Source organism: Purpureocillium takamizusanense, chromosome 10 (genome assembly GCF_022605165.1).
Source record: "Purpureocillium takamizusanense chromosome 10, complete sequence".
In the NCBI taxonomy this organism is placed as follows: domain Eukaryota; kingdom Fungi; phylum Ascomycota; class Sordariomycetes; order Hypocreales; family Ophiocordycipitaceae; genus Purpureocillium; species Purpureocillium takamizusanense.
The window spans coordinates 97132-111422 of NC_063077.1; the positions used below are offsets into that span (position 1 = coordinate 97132).

General features: G+C 61.4%; 7 protein-coding genes across 7 annotated transcripts; 3 read left to right on the forward strand and 4 right to left on the reverse strand.

Annotated features, from left to right (window-relative positions):
- Positions 1 to 347: 347 nt before the first annotated feature.
- JDV02_009532 (uncharacterized protein) lies at positions 348 to 930 on the forward strand (the record flags this gene model as incomplete). Its single annotated transcript, XM_047991201.1, has 4 exons — positions 348 to 472; positions 539 to 594; positions 663 to 826; positions 898 to 930. The coding sequence occupies 4 exons, from the start codon at positions 348 to 350 to the stop codon at positions 928 to 930; spliced, it is 378 nt and encodes a 125-aa protein (XP_047847211.1).
- A 255-nt stretch (positions 931 to 1185) lies between these two features.
- Positions 1186 to 2567, reverse strand: PUT1_3 (proline dehydrogenase; the record flags this gene model as incomplete). The annotated part of the gene is made up of 2 exons (XM_047991202.1): positions 1186 to 2071; positions 2164 to 2567. The coding sequence occupies 2 exons, from the start codon at positions 2565 to 2567 to the stop codon at positions 1186 to 1188; spliced, it is 1290 nt and encodes a 429-aa protein (XP_047847212.1).
- An 874-nt stretch (positions 2568 to 3441) lies between these two features.
- Positions 3442 to 5212, forward strand: JDV02_009534 (L-glutamate gamma-semialdehyde dehydrogenase; the record flags this gene model as incomplete). The annotated part of the gene is made up of 3 exons (XM_047991203.1): positions 3442 to 3483; positions 3543 to 3650; positions 3728 to 5212. The coding sequence occupies 3 exons, from the start codon at positions 3442 to 3444 to the stop codon at positions 5210 to 5212; spliced, it is 1635 nt and encodes a 544-aa protein (XP_047847213.1).
- Positions 5213 to 5477: 265 nt separating this feature from the next.
- On the reverse strand, positions 5478 to 5921 carry JDV02_009535 (uncharacterized protein; the record flags this gene model as incomplete). Its single annotated transcript, XM_047991204.1, has 1 exon — positions 5478 to 5921. One exon carries the CDS (start codon positions 5919 to 5921, stop codon positions 5478 to 5480), a length of 444 nt encoding a protein of 147 aa, XP_047847214.1.
- Positions 5922 to 6379: 458 nt separating this feature from the next.
- JDV02_009536 (uncharacterized protein) lies at positions 6380 to 6947 on the reverse strand (the record flags this gene model as incomplete). Its single annotated transcript, XM_047991205.1, has 2 exons — positions 6380 to 6634; positions 6693 to 6947. The coding sequence occupies 2 exons, from the start codon at positions 6945 to 6947 to the stop codon at positions 6380 to 6382; spliced, it is 510 nt and encodes a 169-aa protein (XP_047847215.1).
- A 233-nt stretch (positions 6948 to 7180) lies between these two features.
- Positions 7181 to 9539, forward strand: cwf19 (Pre-mRNA-splicing factor cwf19). The gene has a single exon (XM_047991206.1). The coding sequence runs from the start codon at positions 7263 to 7265 to the stop codon at positions 9357 to 9359; it is 2097 nt and encodes a 698-aa protein (XP_047847216.1). The 5' UTR covers positions 7181 to 7262; the 3' UTR covers positions 9360 to 9539.
- A 12-nt stretch (positions 9540 to 9551) lies between these two features.
- On the reverse strand, positions 9552 to 13386 carry JDV02_009538 (uncharacterized protein). Its single transcript, XM_047991207.1, has 2 exons — positions 10989 to 13386; positions 9552 to 10941 (listed from the first exon to the last, which is right to left on the reverse strand). Exons 1-2 carry the CDS (start codon positions 12862 to 12864, stop codon positions 9989 to 9991), a joined length of 2829 nt encoding a protein of 942 aa, XP_047847217.1. The 5' UTR covers positions 12865 to 13386; the 3' UTR covers positions 9552 to 9988.
- Between the last annotated feature and the right edge of the window lie 905 nt (positions 13387 to 14291).

Consider the following 14291-nt stretch of genomic DNA (forward strand, 5'->3'; position numbering starts at 1 on the left):
CCGGACACCAACCCGTGGCTTGTTGCTCCCCTCGGCACCGCCATCCGACGCTCGGAACTCGGGAGACAGAATGCATCGGAACCACCACCCGACTCGAGTTGGAGCACCATCCGACGGTCTCGCGCACCGAGTACACGAGAACGCGGGGAGGAGACTTGGGGAGGCATCTTGTTTGATCACAGGGCGTCATAAAGGAGGGCATCTACTGTAGTCAATTCGAGCTTGTTGCTGCCCAATTGTGTGTACAGTATCCGTACCGATTCACCAGCTTGCCCTCCCTCTTCTATCCTCACACTACGTACAAAGCAATGTTGGCCGGGTTGTCAGTCGGGGGTGCCCGCCGCGCCATGTCCCTCGGCGCTGCTCGGGCCATGGCCAGCAGGCGCACACTAACAACCGGTCCCAAGAAGGAGTTTCTCTGCATCATGCCAGACCGACCCAATGTGTCCGAACTGCGTAAAAGCGTCAAAGGGTAAGGCCGGATCATGAGTCATCTGTGGCTACTTGTGCAAAACAAAAGTCTAATGTGTCCTGCCAGAGCACACTACGAGGGCATCAAGCCCCTCATTTCATCTGGACGGCTCGTCGCGGGCGGTATGATGGCCCCCCTTTCAGATTCGTGTAAGCCTTGCGTGGCAGTCCTGACGGCGTAAAATAATCAGGTGCAATGGTCGAGTCGCACCCGGCTAAAGATGAGCTTCCCGGTTTCAAGGGCAGCGCTGTCGTGTACACGGGCGACAGTGTCGAGGAAGTGCGCAAGATTATCCACAACGACGTGTACGCAACGAGCGGCGTCTGGGACTTGGAGAAGACGCAGATTATACCCGTACGTATTATGCCTCCGCACACAAAAGTGATGCTTTCCCGTTATGCTAACCGGGCGGGCGCGGTAACTAGTATATTCCCGCAGTGCGAGCAGCCATGTCGTGATGGGAGAGGGGGCTCAGGTAGCAATATCAAGCAAGACTATTCATTTCATGTTGCACCTTAGAGCAGTCCACTCGTGATTTAATCGTGAAATGATATGTGTGCCTACATCCTCAGGCCTTTCCGTCCTGTCATAATCCGAGCGGGCATGGCGTAACCACATTCAATTCTTTAGTCTGATTCATAACTCTTGCTCTACACAAGGCAAAGGCTCATTCATGATGTATACTGCATGCACAGTCCGCTCTTCTCCCTCGTCTATCCGAATACTCTGCGACGCAACTCCTGCTTCAACGCCTTGAGCATCGGCTCCGTGCGCTCCACCGCGCCCCGGTTCTCAACAGCGCGACGATAGAGATAGCCCATGCATTCCGAGACGGAGCCCCAGCTCAGGCACTTCATCACGCCCGGCGCCGGCTGCTGCTGCTGCTGCTGCGTAACGATGCTTTGGCGGCCCTCGCCATCATAGCCACCGCCGTGGCCGCCCTGCACGAACCTCTCGTAGTTCTCGAGCAGGAGACAGCTCAGTTCATCAGCCATGCCTTGAATCTGGCCGCACTCCAACTTCGCAGTGGGAAGCCCCGCGGCGACGCGCGCGCGATGGGTAGCCAGGGCCCTCGTCGCGCTCTCCGTGTTGTGCGTGGCGAGGAAGAGCGCCACGGGAGGGAACGCCTTCGCCTTCGCCGTCGTCTCTTCCATCTCCGGTGGCCACCTCTGCGTCAGGAGCATGTCGACGATGGCGTCATACGACCGGTCCGTCTCCGCCTTGGTGTCGTGGATGAGCGACCGGACCTCGTTCTCGATGTACGCGCCGCGAACGAGCTTGATGCCGGGCGTCCAGCCCTCCTCGGCCGCGAGCTGGAGGTGCCGGCAGGCGTTGGCCTGGGAAGCCTTGAGATACGCCTGGATGGTGTTGTAGATGAGCGCCTCGCCGCCGCGACGACGGTGGTTGTACCGGCGCATCAGCTCCATGACCCATTCGTCCAGCCCCTGCTGCAGCACCTGCTGCTCCGCGTCCACCCATATGCGCGATCCCTGTCGGATCGCCTCGTCGCAGATTTCTGTCATCGCGTCGGCTACGGCCTCGGGCATGGGCTGCTTCGCCCGCATGGCGTCCAACGCGACGGGTCCGGCACCGGTGAGCCTGGTTTCACAGTCGGTTAGCATGAAGATGGTCGTCTTGTGTGTGTATATAGTACACCGCATTCCGTCATAATAAACATTAAATGGACGTACTTGATGGCCAAAAAGTCCCCCGCGCCAATCATGCGCAACGTCTCCAGCGTTCCCTTTTTCCAGTTGTCGATGACCTCGTACTGCGCCGCCGAATACTGATACCCTAGCCCTTGCCCTTGCTCCCCATGATGCCCGGTGGCGGAGCGGTTGCCGTCGCTGGGGTCTTCTAGAACAAACTCCCTCGCATACCCCAATATGATGCCCTGGAAGCCCATGCGCTTCAGCTCCTGCGACTTTCGCGCAACCTCGGCTGCGTTCGTCCCCGCGGCGAACTGGTCATATATCACCCAGCGAAGGATCTTATTCAGGGCCCAGTTCCTGTCGGGGTTGAAAAAAGCCGACTTGGACCGACACAAGAAGCTGAGCGCCGCCAACGATGGCCGAAGCAGCCATGGCCTCCCCATCAACGAGGTCAGAAGCAAGGACCGTATCAGTGTCGTGAGTGGCATCCGCCCAAGCGGCCGCGGTGGCGGTGACTTGTTGATGATGCTTGTTTCGACCGCCGGACGCCTGGCCGCAACGACGGTGCTGGTGAATCTGTGGCCTGCAAGCCGGGCCGCCGCACCGGCACGTAGCCCCAGGACGGCGACATGCCTGTTGTTTACGAAATAGCTTCTTAATAACATGGTATCCCCAGGAGGTCTACGTGCAGCAGCAGCAGCAGCAAAAACACACCAAGTTCCTCTGCATATAGGGGAGGCCGGGCGTGGTGACCCCAGGCCAGTTCAAGTATCAGCGAGTGTGGACGGCCTCATCCCCGTGTCTCCTCCTCTTCCCATACGAAGCACATACGAAGCACATTGTCGGAATCATCGTCCGCCAGTCGTTATACCAGCCGTCTCGTGACATATCGTTGCCGCCCAACCCGATATAATCCTGTGCACACATCCCGATTCCCCACCGGTCGGACCGTCACCGGAGCCATCTCCCGATCGGAATTCGCAACCTGTCTACAACACTCTCACATCAAGTATCTCGGATCGTGCAAAAGTGGTGTATGTAGTTTGACGCCCCCCCTTACCCCCGCGTCTTTGGAGTCGGGAGGGCATTCCGAAGTGGGCCGCGCCGGCACACACGGCCTCCCGCAGAGATACAATAACCAGGCGCTCATGCATCCAGTCCTGCCATTGTATGTGCAAATACCACTACTGCTGAGCGGGGACCTTTTTCCAATCCGTCATCGGCAAAAAAATGGCTTACACGACAAGATTGGCCCGGGCTTGGGGGGGTTGGCGGCGGCCAGTGCTGCCCACGACGGCGCCAACCAGCGTCAGGAGGATGACCATACTTCACCCTCCCAAGTTTGAAAATGAGCCAATGGTATTGCCTATGAGAGACAGAAATGGCTTCGATATCTAGCACTAACACGTTGCCAACAGCTTGACTATGCCAAGGGCTCTCCTGAGCGAGCAAGGCTTGCCACTGCGTTGCAAAACCTCAAGAGCCAGCTGCCCATCAAAATCCCCATATCCATCGACGGGGTTCAGGTACGGTGGGAGACGTCACTTATACTACTTACTACATGTGCTACCCTTGAGCTCATTTCTCATCTTCACTTCGTTAGGTCCAAACGCACAAGGCTCGCATCCAGGTGAACCCCTCCAACCACCGCCAGTCCATCGCCGAGTACGCCATCGCCACCCCCGAGCAGGTCAACGCCGCCGTGGACGCCGCCTTAAAGGCCAAGCCAGCATGGGAAGCCCTCCCGTTCGAGGACCGCGCCGCCATCTTCCTCCGCGCGTCGGAGCTCATCGCCGGAAAGTACAGGCAGGACATCGTCGCCTCCACGATGCTGGGCCAGGGCAAGAACATCTGGCAGGCCGAGATCGAGGCCCCGACGGAGACGGTCGACTTCTTCCGCTACTACGTCCAGGAGGCGTGGTCGCTGTTTGCGCAGCAGCCCAAGGTCCATCCGTCGGGACAGTGGAACAAGATGGAGTATAGACCGCTCGAGGGTTTCGTCTACGCCATCGCGCCCTTCAACTTCACGGCCCTGGGGGCGACGCTCGTTGGGCCGGGTGCGCTGCTCGGCAACGTCGTCATCTGGAAGCCGTCCGACTCGGCGCTGCATTCGGCGTACCTCATTCACCAGATCCTGCTCGAGGCTGGTCTTCCCAAGGACGTGGTCCAGTTCCTCCCCGGAGACGCCGAGCAAGTCACCGACACCATCCTGAAGCGGCCCGAGTTTGGGGCCCTGAGCTTCATCGGCTCGACGCAGGTGTTCAAAAGCATCCAGAAGAAGGTTGGCGACCAGATTGGCAACGGCACGTACAATTCGTACCCGCGCGTCATCGGCGAGACGAGCGGCAAGAACTGGGCTGTGGTCCATTCATCCGCCGACGTGAAGAGCGCTGCATTGCACTGCGTACGAGCTGCGTACGAGTATCAGGGTCAAAAGTGTTCTGCCCTCTCGCGCGCGTACGTGTCGGAGTCGGCGTGGCCCGAGTTCCAGAAACACTTTGTCCAAGAGGTCAAGCAGCTCAAGGTCGGCAACGTCGAGGACTTTTCCAACTTTGTCACGCCCGTGATCCACGAGCGGTCCTTTGACAAGCTGGCCAAGGTCATCAAAGACGCCCAAAACGATGCCGAGCTGGAGCTCATTGCGGGCGGCAAGGCCTGCAAGGACGAGGGCTACTTTGTCCACCCGACGGCCTACCGTACGACGAATCCTCGGCACGAACTCATGTCTCGGGAGCTCTTTGGCCCTGTGCTGAGCATCTACGTCTACCCGGACGGCGAGTTCGAGGAAACACTCCGCACCCTCGACACCACCTCGCGGTACGCCCTGACGGGGAGCATATTTGCCCTGGACCCCTACGCGTCCAGGAAGGCGCAGGAAACGCTCAAGCACGCTGCTGGCATGCTGTACATCAACACTAAATGCACTGGTTCAGTGGTTGCGCAGCAGCCTTTCGGCGGCAGTCGAGATTCGGGGACAAACGACAAGACCGGGACCATGGCCCACTTGCAACGATTCACGAGTGTAAGGTCCATCAAGGAGGAGTTTGTCCCACTCGAGAAGGTGCAGTATCCATCAAACGAGATTTGAGAGCCGTACTTTTGGATTCGCAGTCTGTTCACACAGAAGACTGAGAAATGTCGTGGCTAGCTAGTATACCATTGGGGCATGTTGCCAGAAATTGATACTCAATTAATATGGCTCGGAGGCTGGTAGTGTAACACTCCTCCAATGTCTCACGCAGGATCTGGTCGTAGTTGGATTTGTCGTGACATGTTTTAAGATGAGCCACGATGTCCTGGGCATGATCCTCGCGCGTCGGTAGTCCAAGCCGGGGCCGCTCGGCGGGGCCTCGTCAATGAGTGCGGGCCGCCTCTTGCCTCTTTTCCTCCGCAACCTGCCCCAGCATCTCCACCGCCTCGTCTTCCCTCCCGAGCGGCACGAAGAGATGGTCGTGGTAGAACCCACTCACTGGGTTGACCCCCATATTGGCTGTCGCCAGCCTGGTAGCGAGCACCGCCATGAACCCGACCGCCTCTAGGCTTGACGTGACGTTCAGAGTGATCATCTTACACGGAAAGAAGTACTCCATGTTGTTTGTCGTTGCGTACTCCTTGCTCGTTATGACTGTGATGCCTTCGGATTCGCGGAACAGCAGCTGGATCTCGGCCAAGGGCGGCAACGCGGCCCCATCTGCAATGGTGGCAAAGACATAGGTGGTCGGGTGGAGGGTGGTTGTCAGCGTGGACAGCAGCTTAGCGACGGACGTCTCGCCGGGATCCTTCATTAGCGTCGTCATTTTTGGGTTTGGCCGTGTGAAGAGAGCTGGTTGTCTGCTGGGATGCGAATGTGACAGCAATGGGTCATTTAATCGTCAGGTTCAACTTATTAGCGTGCTGACTGCAGACGGCCAGGTGCGCCCTTTCAGTGGAGCCTGTCCACAGGGCGCGACCCCATCCGGCAGTAGGTTGAGGCCCATGAGGCTAATGATTTGAGCAGACATCCGTCCGCAGCGACGCTGTCGGTGTCGACATTGTCCCAGGCTTCTAGTTTGCATGGCATGAAGGAACGTCAATGCACTGAGTGAGAGTTCCCGCTCCTGTTGTACTTGTTGATGGCCGTTCATTCAGCGGCAGCGCCGAGCCTAGCGCCGAGCTGGCGAGTTGCCAGTGCAGGCAGACCGACCCATGGGCCACGGCTGTCAGTTGCGTTGCCTGAGAGATAGCAGCACGGATAGCGGATTGCGGGAACTAGGCGTCAACCCATTCGTTGCTTTCGCCTGACCCAAACTTCCATGTCGCCGGCGTCGGCCTTCTCGTCGATGGACGCCCGCTCCCGCAGCTGGACCTCCCAGACCTTGAGCTTGTAGCTGCCACGATCCGAGAGCCCCGAGAAAATGTCAAAGGACCAGCCGTGCTTGGGACATGTCAGACCAGCGCTCAGGGCGATGCCAAAGTCCTCAATGTCAAACAGGCTGCCCTGAGACAGAGGAAAGGACGAGTGAGGGCAGGACTGACACAGGCTGTCAGCTGCGTGTCTGATCCCACGGTTTGGGCGAATGAAAACTCACATGGTCGATGGCGTGAAAGGTTCCCTTGTACTTGAAGACAAGGACCTGATCCTTCATGTCTCCTGGAAGATCGAGATCCACTTCCTCGGTCGCGGCCGATTCACAGAGGCCGTCTGCTCTAGGAACGTGCAAGGCTTTGCATCGTGGCGCGATGCGGGTGCCGTCGCCGTCTGCTTCGAGGTCCGGAAACGACGAGACAAGGCCGACCCGGTGCCAGGCGGCATCAGCTCTGGCCTTGCGTATGAATGGATTCATAGGCTCTCATGCGCATGTGCGGTGTAGGAAGAGGACGAGACGGCAAACGGCTTGCCTCGCACTCGTGACTCGTGTGGGAGACGTTTTTTTGGTGTTGCGGGCGAGGAAGGCGCCACTCTCCCGGCTCCTTCCTGCCTTTCAGGCCTTCCACTCCGACTCCCGCCACACTTTCTGCCCCACCACAGCTCAAGGCTTCAGAGCTCTTCTGGCCTGACGTAACCTACGACTTGCATCAGCCGAATCCGTCCTCCACCATCTATCTGCCCATCTGTCGTCAATCGCGTGCGCTGCCTCGGGCACCCCTTGGCAAAAGACATGGACGGGCTTGATGCGTTTGAAAAGTCGCTCGCCGCTGAAAAGGCGCAACGCGATCGCGACGACCGAGATCGCGACGACCGACGCCACCACAAGCACCGGCACCACCATCGCCGCCACGGAGACGACGACCGGGACCGTGATCGCGACAGGCATAGGCACCGGGACCGTGATAGGGACAGGGACAAGGACGGACATCGGCGGCATCGCAACGACGACGAAGACGGCCACAGGCACAAGCGCAGCCGCCGATCTCACGATGACGACGGCCATCGACCCAGGCGCGACAACGGCGACGACAGCCATCGCAAAAAGGGCGATCCCCACGAGGACCTGCCCTACCCCGACGACGAGAAGACACCAGCCAAGGACCCCGTCGACGCGACCACATCATCGTTGCAGCGCGATGCGTGGATGACGGCACCGTCCGCCCTCGACGTGGAGCACATCCATCGTCCCGATCGACAGCCCAAGTCGCCGCCGAGAGAAGAGCCAAAACGTGTCATTCACAAGCGTGAGCTCAATGCTGGCCATCTGCAGGCTATCAACGACGGCGCCTCGCTGCCAGACCCCTCAGTGATAATGGAGCGCAAAGTCGACTACACGTTTGGCGACGCCGGCTCGTCGTGGCGCATGACCAAGCTCAGGGGGGTTTACAACACCGCTGAAGAGAGCGGCAAGCCCATCGACGAGGTGGCCATGGAGCGCTTCGGCACTCTTCAAGAGTTTGACGATGCGCGAGAAGAAAAAGACGAGCTCGAGAGACGCGAGATCTACGGCAAAGGCTACAAGGAAAGGGAAACGCCTACAGGCGAGCTGTACCGCGAGCGGCTTCGAAAGAATCCCGTCAGAGAATCCACACCAGAGCCGGAGCAGGGCACCGTGATCCCGGAAGACACCTCCCCGGCAATGGACCAGACGGCGCTCAACCGGCTCCGGGCACAGATGATGAAAGCCAAGCTGCGCCGCGCCCCCAACGCCGCTGCGCTGGAGGAGGAATACAACCGGGCCGCGGCATCGTTTGCGTCTCGTGCCCCGGCGTCCGAGGCCGTCGTACTCGGCGTCATGCACAACCGCCAGCTGGCGGGGACTCGCGGCGAGGTCAAGGCCGTCACCAACCGTCGTGGGCGGGAGCGGGGAAACGTGGAAGAAAACACCGACATGACCATCGAGGACATGGTGAGCGAGGAGCGGCGGACCAAGGGCCAGGCCGGGGGCGAGGGCATGCGGCTCGCGGAACGCATCGCCAAGGACACCAAATACGACGATGACCTTGAATACATGGACGAAAACGCCGAGAAGCTGGCCAAACGCGTGCACAAGAGCGAGATGAACCTCCGCAACATGGCTGTCAACGAATTCCAGAAGATGAACAGCATCCTCGACAAGTGCCCGCTCTGCCACCACGAGGACAAGGGCCGTCCGCCGCTGGCACCCGTCGTCGCCCTGGGCACGCGCGTCTTCCTGACGCTCGCGACGGAGCCCGAGGTGAGCGAGGGCGGCGCCGTGATAGTGCCCATCTCGCACCGCACCAACCTGCTCGAGTGCGACGACGACGAGTGGGAGGAGATTCGCAACTTCATGAAGAGCCTGACGCGCATGTACCACGAGCAGGGTCGCGACGTCGTCTTCTACGAGAACGCCGCGGCGCCCCAGCGCAGGCTGCACGCGGCCATGGCGGCGGTGCCCATCCCATACGAGGAGGGCGCCATGGCCCCCGCCTACTTCCGGGAGGCGTTCCTGTCGTCGGACGAGGAGTGGTCGCAGCACCGCAAGGTCATCGACACGGCGGCCAGGGCGCGCGACGGCCTCGGCCGCATGGCCTTTCGCCGCTCCCTCGCCAAGGAGATGCCCTACTTCCACGCGTGGTTCGGCCTCGACGGCGGCCTCGGCCACGTCGTCGAGAATGCCGACCGCTGGCCCCGCGGCGACCTGTTCGCGCGCGAGGTCCTCGGCGGCATCGCCGGCGCGGAGCCCCAGGTGATTAAGAAGCAGGGCCGGTGGGCAGGCCGCGGGGGGGGAGAAGACCCGAGGCTCGATGCCTTTAGGAAGGGGTGGCGCAAGTTTGACTGGACGCGCGTGCTCACCGACGGGTGAGAGGAGCTGAGCCGGTGGCGGCGGCGGTTCGGGCGGAGGAAGATGGAACATTTGAAGGAGACGCTCTCTCGCGGCGGGAGGGTTCGTTGGGAGGAGTAGTTGGTATGTACGTAGTATGACCAGTCTTTGCTCATCCAATGTGTCACTAAGAGGGTGAATGAATGAATGAATCGACACGCGCACCCTCTTCACGCCTCACATGCACCCTCACATGCACCTTCATCCTCACCTTAAAAACGTACCATCACTCCGCCCCAGCCCTCACCTTCCCACTCTCATAATCATGCAACGGCCACCCCAGACACCTGTGTCATCCTTTCTATTAAGACCCCCATGCGAGGGTACTCTATACAGGTCATCCCATTCATCCATCAATCCATCCACCACCCCTTCCCATCCACCGTCATCGCCGGGAACTCGTACGCATACAAGGTATAAGCAGCCGATGTTAAAAGGGCCAGAAAAACAAGAAAAAAAGCAATGGTATCCAGCATGTCACGTGCTCCGCCGTCCAAAAGTCCCCGTTCTCCCTCCCACTCTCCCGTACGCCGTGGACAGACACCGACATCTCTTGCTCCAAAGAGATATTCAACACAAAAACACCAGCAACACGGGTGTACGTCGTCTCCTCACCTCACCAGCGTGCCCTTCCGCGGCCGCGGCGTCTCCTTGCGCCCGTCGGCGCCCGTCGCTCGCATCCAGTCCTCCCACTCCTTGCTCATCTCCATGAGAACCGACCCCATGACCGTCGCGCTCGCCATCAGGCCGTGGCCCTCGCCCTCGAGGACGCGCACCTCGCACCGCCGCATCGTCTTGCCCAGCCACTTGACGTTGTCTACTGGCACGCGCGTGTCGCGGCTGCCGTGGTGAATCACGACCGGCCGCGTGATGTCGACGTAGCGGAAGCCGATGGTGTGCCGCCGCTCCAGGCATACGAGGAGGTCCACGGCCGGGTTCGCGCCCGTCGTCGCCAGGGCCCAAATGGCGTGCGTGAGCCGCACATCGTACGTTACCTGCCGCTCCTTGTCGGCGGCGGGATCCCGCGTGGCCACGTTGAACGACGGACTGCCGTTGCCTCCCATATTCTTGGGTACCTGCATGCGGTCCATGTTCTCCGCCGGGCCAACCGACTCGGGCCGCGCTCCCCCGTCTTTGCCCTGGGGCCCATAGCCCATGTTCTCCTTGTCCATCATTGCCGTCACGTCGCGGGCCGGCGTACCCCCAACCTCCTTGCCATGGCCGGCCTTCTTCTTCGTTCGCCTGGCGTTCTTTGGTAGCGAACTGGTAATAGAACTGCTCGTCGCCGTCATGAAGCTCGAGTTGGCCGCCTTGAGGAACGGTGTCGGAAGGGCGCGCAAAATCTTCTGGGACGTCGGAATCGCGTTCGTCGGCGGGGATGTCACCGAGGTGCCAAAGACGTTCATCTGGGACGGGGGAATCCAAGGTGCGAGCAGGTGAATGCGGCCACGAATATGCTGTGGCATGCGCAGCGCCGTAGCGAGCGCATAGATGGCACCCGCCGAGTGGGCTAGGATGGAGAATTTTGTGATCTTGAGCGCCTGGCAGATGGCATACACGTCGTCTGCAATAGTTAGCCACAGCGTCACAGTACCCACGTGGGAGACTCACCGGGCCAGCTCAAGGGCGTGGCCGTGCCGTCCGAGTACGCCTCGCTGTCTCCAACGCCCGGACGATCCGGTGTGATTAGACGCAACTTGAGAGTGAGCGCGAGCTCGTCATAGAACGCTGTGATGTACCGCGTGAGCCCCATGCCCACGCAGCAAAAGACGGCCGACCCGTTGGGATCGCCGACCTCGGAGAAGGATATAACGCGGCCCGTCTGGGGGTGGCGCAGTCGTTGGGACAGCCGCGGCGAGCACAAATACGACTCGACAGCGTCGTCAATGGAATCTGCCGAGTCTGGTCTCTCGTAAGCGGCGGCGGACGGGGTGGGGGTTTGCTGCTGCGGTTCGCGCGGCTCGGGGGAGGCGACGCCGCTCCGCGGCTCGCGCGGGCTGCGAGGCCCGTTGGACAAGCGCTGAAGTCGAGAGCCGCTGCGCTTGACCATGAGCGCCTCCTTGGGGCCCGGGCTAAGCCGCCCAGAAAGGCGGCTGGTACTTCGCTCGTCTTGTTGCTCGCTGCGACGACGGCCACCCGAGATGGCGGGATAAGGTGCGGCGTCTTCGTCGTCGTCGTCGACGGCCCCTTGATCCACGCCGAGGCCGCGACCAGCCGCCGCCCGCGGAGGCGATACCGTCTCTTCGTCGTCCAAGAGGAACGATCGTGCCGTGGCCAGGCCATGATCCGAACCTATGCGAGTGTGGCCCTCAGGGCTGTCGTCGCGGCTTCGTTGGGGCTCGTCGGCCTCCATGATTGCATCGTCGAGTGGTAATTCGCCGTCCCGCTTGGACCGTCTGGCGCTCGTCCTCTTGCGCTGCTTGGAACCAGCCTTTCTGAGACTCGAATCGCGCACCGGAATGGGCTTGGGGCTCCCAAGGAGCGTGTCAGGCTCTGGCGCCCCGTGATCGCCGGCCGGCTCCTCCTCGCATATGGGCGTGCCGGCGAGGAAAGGGTCAGCGCGGGTTGCGCCGGTAGTGGCGGCGGCGGCGAGCTTGAATTCGCCGGTAGAGCTAGCAACTCCCAGCTCGGTCATAGCAGGGTTGGTTCCCGCCGAGGGCGGCAAGGTGCCCGCGGGGCGCTTCCGGTCAAGCTCGCGCTCGCGAAGGCGCTCCTTGGAGCTCATGTACATGAGGCCTTTGCTGTTGCGGTTTGTCTTCTTGCCCCAGCTGTCGTGGGAGCGGCGGGGCCTGAGGTCCGGGGACAGGGCGGCGCTGCGTTCAATGGAGAGATTGCCGATGCTGGCAGCTGAGTCTCCGCCGTTGCCGGAGGCGAGGGAGCCCGGGGAGGAGGGCCTCGAGTTGTGGGTGCTGCTGGAGCGGATGAAGGAGCGCAAGCCGCCGGTTATGCTTTCGTGGCTGGAGGAGCGGTGGGCAGAGGCCCTGGGGCTCTTGGGAGCGGTCAAGGGCGAGAAGCCGCTGGGGGGCTTGGAAGTGCGGACGACGGGAGGGCTCGCGGCGAGTTCGTCGAGTGAGACGGGACGGTGGAGGGCATCATTGTTGTGCGCAGGACGGTTGTAGGCGCCGTAGTCGACGCCGAAGCTACCGCCCGAGGCGGAACCACTGAGGCCGGGGCTCGCAGGAAGGGAGAGGGACTCGAAGTGCGAGTTTGCGGGCTGCGAGATGACGCTGAGGCTCGTGATGAGGTTGGATATGACTTCGGGGCTGGCGGGAGGGATGGCGGCACTGGAGCCAGGGCGGCGGGCGCTGCGATGGGGGGTCTGCAGCTGTTGGGGGTGATGGTGGTGGTTGTGCTGGTTGTGCTGGTGGTGCTGTTGGTGATGATGATCGTGCTGTTGAGGGGACGTGGGCACGATGTGGTGGTGACGGGCCGGGATAGGGGGCGGGAGAGCGTCGGGAGCAGCAGCAGCAGAGGACGAGGCGTCCATGATGGGCGTTCGTTTTGAATGCGCTTGTTGTCTCGACAGTGGTGGTGTCGTTGTGGTCGGGCCGCTGTCGAGGGTGTCGGCGGCGGCGGGTCGTTCGTTGCGCACCAACGTCGATGTGGAGCGAGCGAAGCAAGCAAGCAAGCCGCCGTTGGTGGCCGCCGCCGTCGTCGTCGTCGTCGACTACTAGGTAGGCGTGGTGGCTGGGCTAGGTAGGTATTAGGCGGTGCGCGTCTCAGTCATTCCTGGGACCGGCTTCGAGGGCGGGTGCTCGGCTCACGCGCGCGCCCGGACGCCTGTCTTGGATGGGTGGATGGATGGATCGACGGTCGTCGGGGGATGGGTGATGAACGGGTGCGTGGCTGGCCGGGCGCCCTGCACGCGGCGCACTCGGTCGAGGGCGATGGCGGGTGCGGTGCGGTGAGGGCGACGGTGATGGGCGACGGCTTTGTGGTTGTTGACGATGGACGAGGCGAGGCGGTGTTGAGAGCCGAGACCTCTGGAGTCGAGGAGCGAGAAAGGAGGTGGAGGAAGAGCGACGAGGAAACGCTGGCCGGCTGGCTGGCGGCTGTGGAGTCAAAGGGCAGTCGAGGTTGCCATTGGATGTCGGTACTTGGACGCTACCCTAACCTGCACTGAGCATCGGCGCTGAGGCAGGTACCGCAGATTGCATTTGTATTGGATGCTACCTTAGATTGCGTCTCGGGTGCCTTGCCTGGGTGGGCGCCTGTGCTGGGACCGAGGTGGACTCCCGTCAGCTGCAGCTCATCAGGCCCGGGAGCCCGGAACGAACGGATTTGGTTGCCTACAACGGGCACACACCTTAGTTACCTAGAGGTAGTTATTATTCACCCTGCGGGCACCCACGCTGGGCGGGCATGCACGGCGATACGGATCTCTACGATCGCCGAGATGGCCGTCAAATTCAGTTGCACGATGGAGATGGCACAAAGGCGGCAGCGCCAGTCGATTGACCGCGGGCTGCTGCCGCAGGGCCGTGATGAATTCCATCATGACCGGGTTGGCGGATGTCATGTCACCTCTTCAGGGGCGGATACAGGTAGCCACTGAGTGCCTGAGGGCGGGGGGCTGGGGCGCCCCTCTTGTCCCTGGACGGGCTACCTACGGACCGACCCAGCGGCTCCAGCTGTCTGCCCTGCCCGCCCGGGCGCCCGAGGTTCCAGGCTTGCCAGGCATGTTGGCAGGGCAAGGTTGGGTGCAGATGATGCCCCCCTGGGTGGGTCCATCTTCTTGGGTCTCAGGGGGAGTGGAACCCCAAGAGGCCCGCCCGTCCAGTGGAGGCTCCAATGAATCAACAACCTTGAACCTGCAGACGGCTGATTGAAGGGGGGTCTCAGACTTCCAGTCGAGGCAGTGGGGGATCTGATCCGATATCGCGGGAGCGCCGGAGGGTGGCTTGTGCCGCCAAC

Coding starts and splice junctions, on each gene's coding strand:
- cwf19 (XM_047991206.1), top strand. CDS start 7,263: ATGGACGGGCTTGATGCGTTTGAAAAGTCGCTCGCCGCTGAAAAGGCG.
- JDV02_009538 (XM_047991207.1), bottom strand. CDS start 12,864: ATGGACGCCTCGTCCTCTGCTGCTGCTGCTCCCGACGCTCTCCCGCCC. Junction 10,942..10,988: donor CACGCCCTTGAGCTGGCCCG/GTGAGTCTCCCA, acceptor TAACTATTGCAG/ACGACGTGTATGCCATCTGC.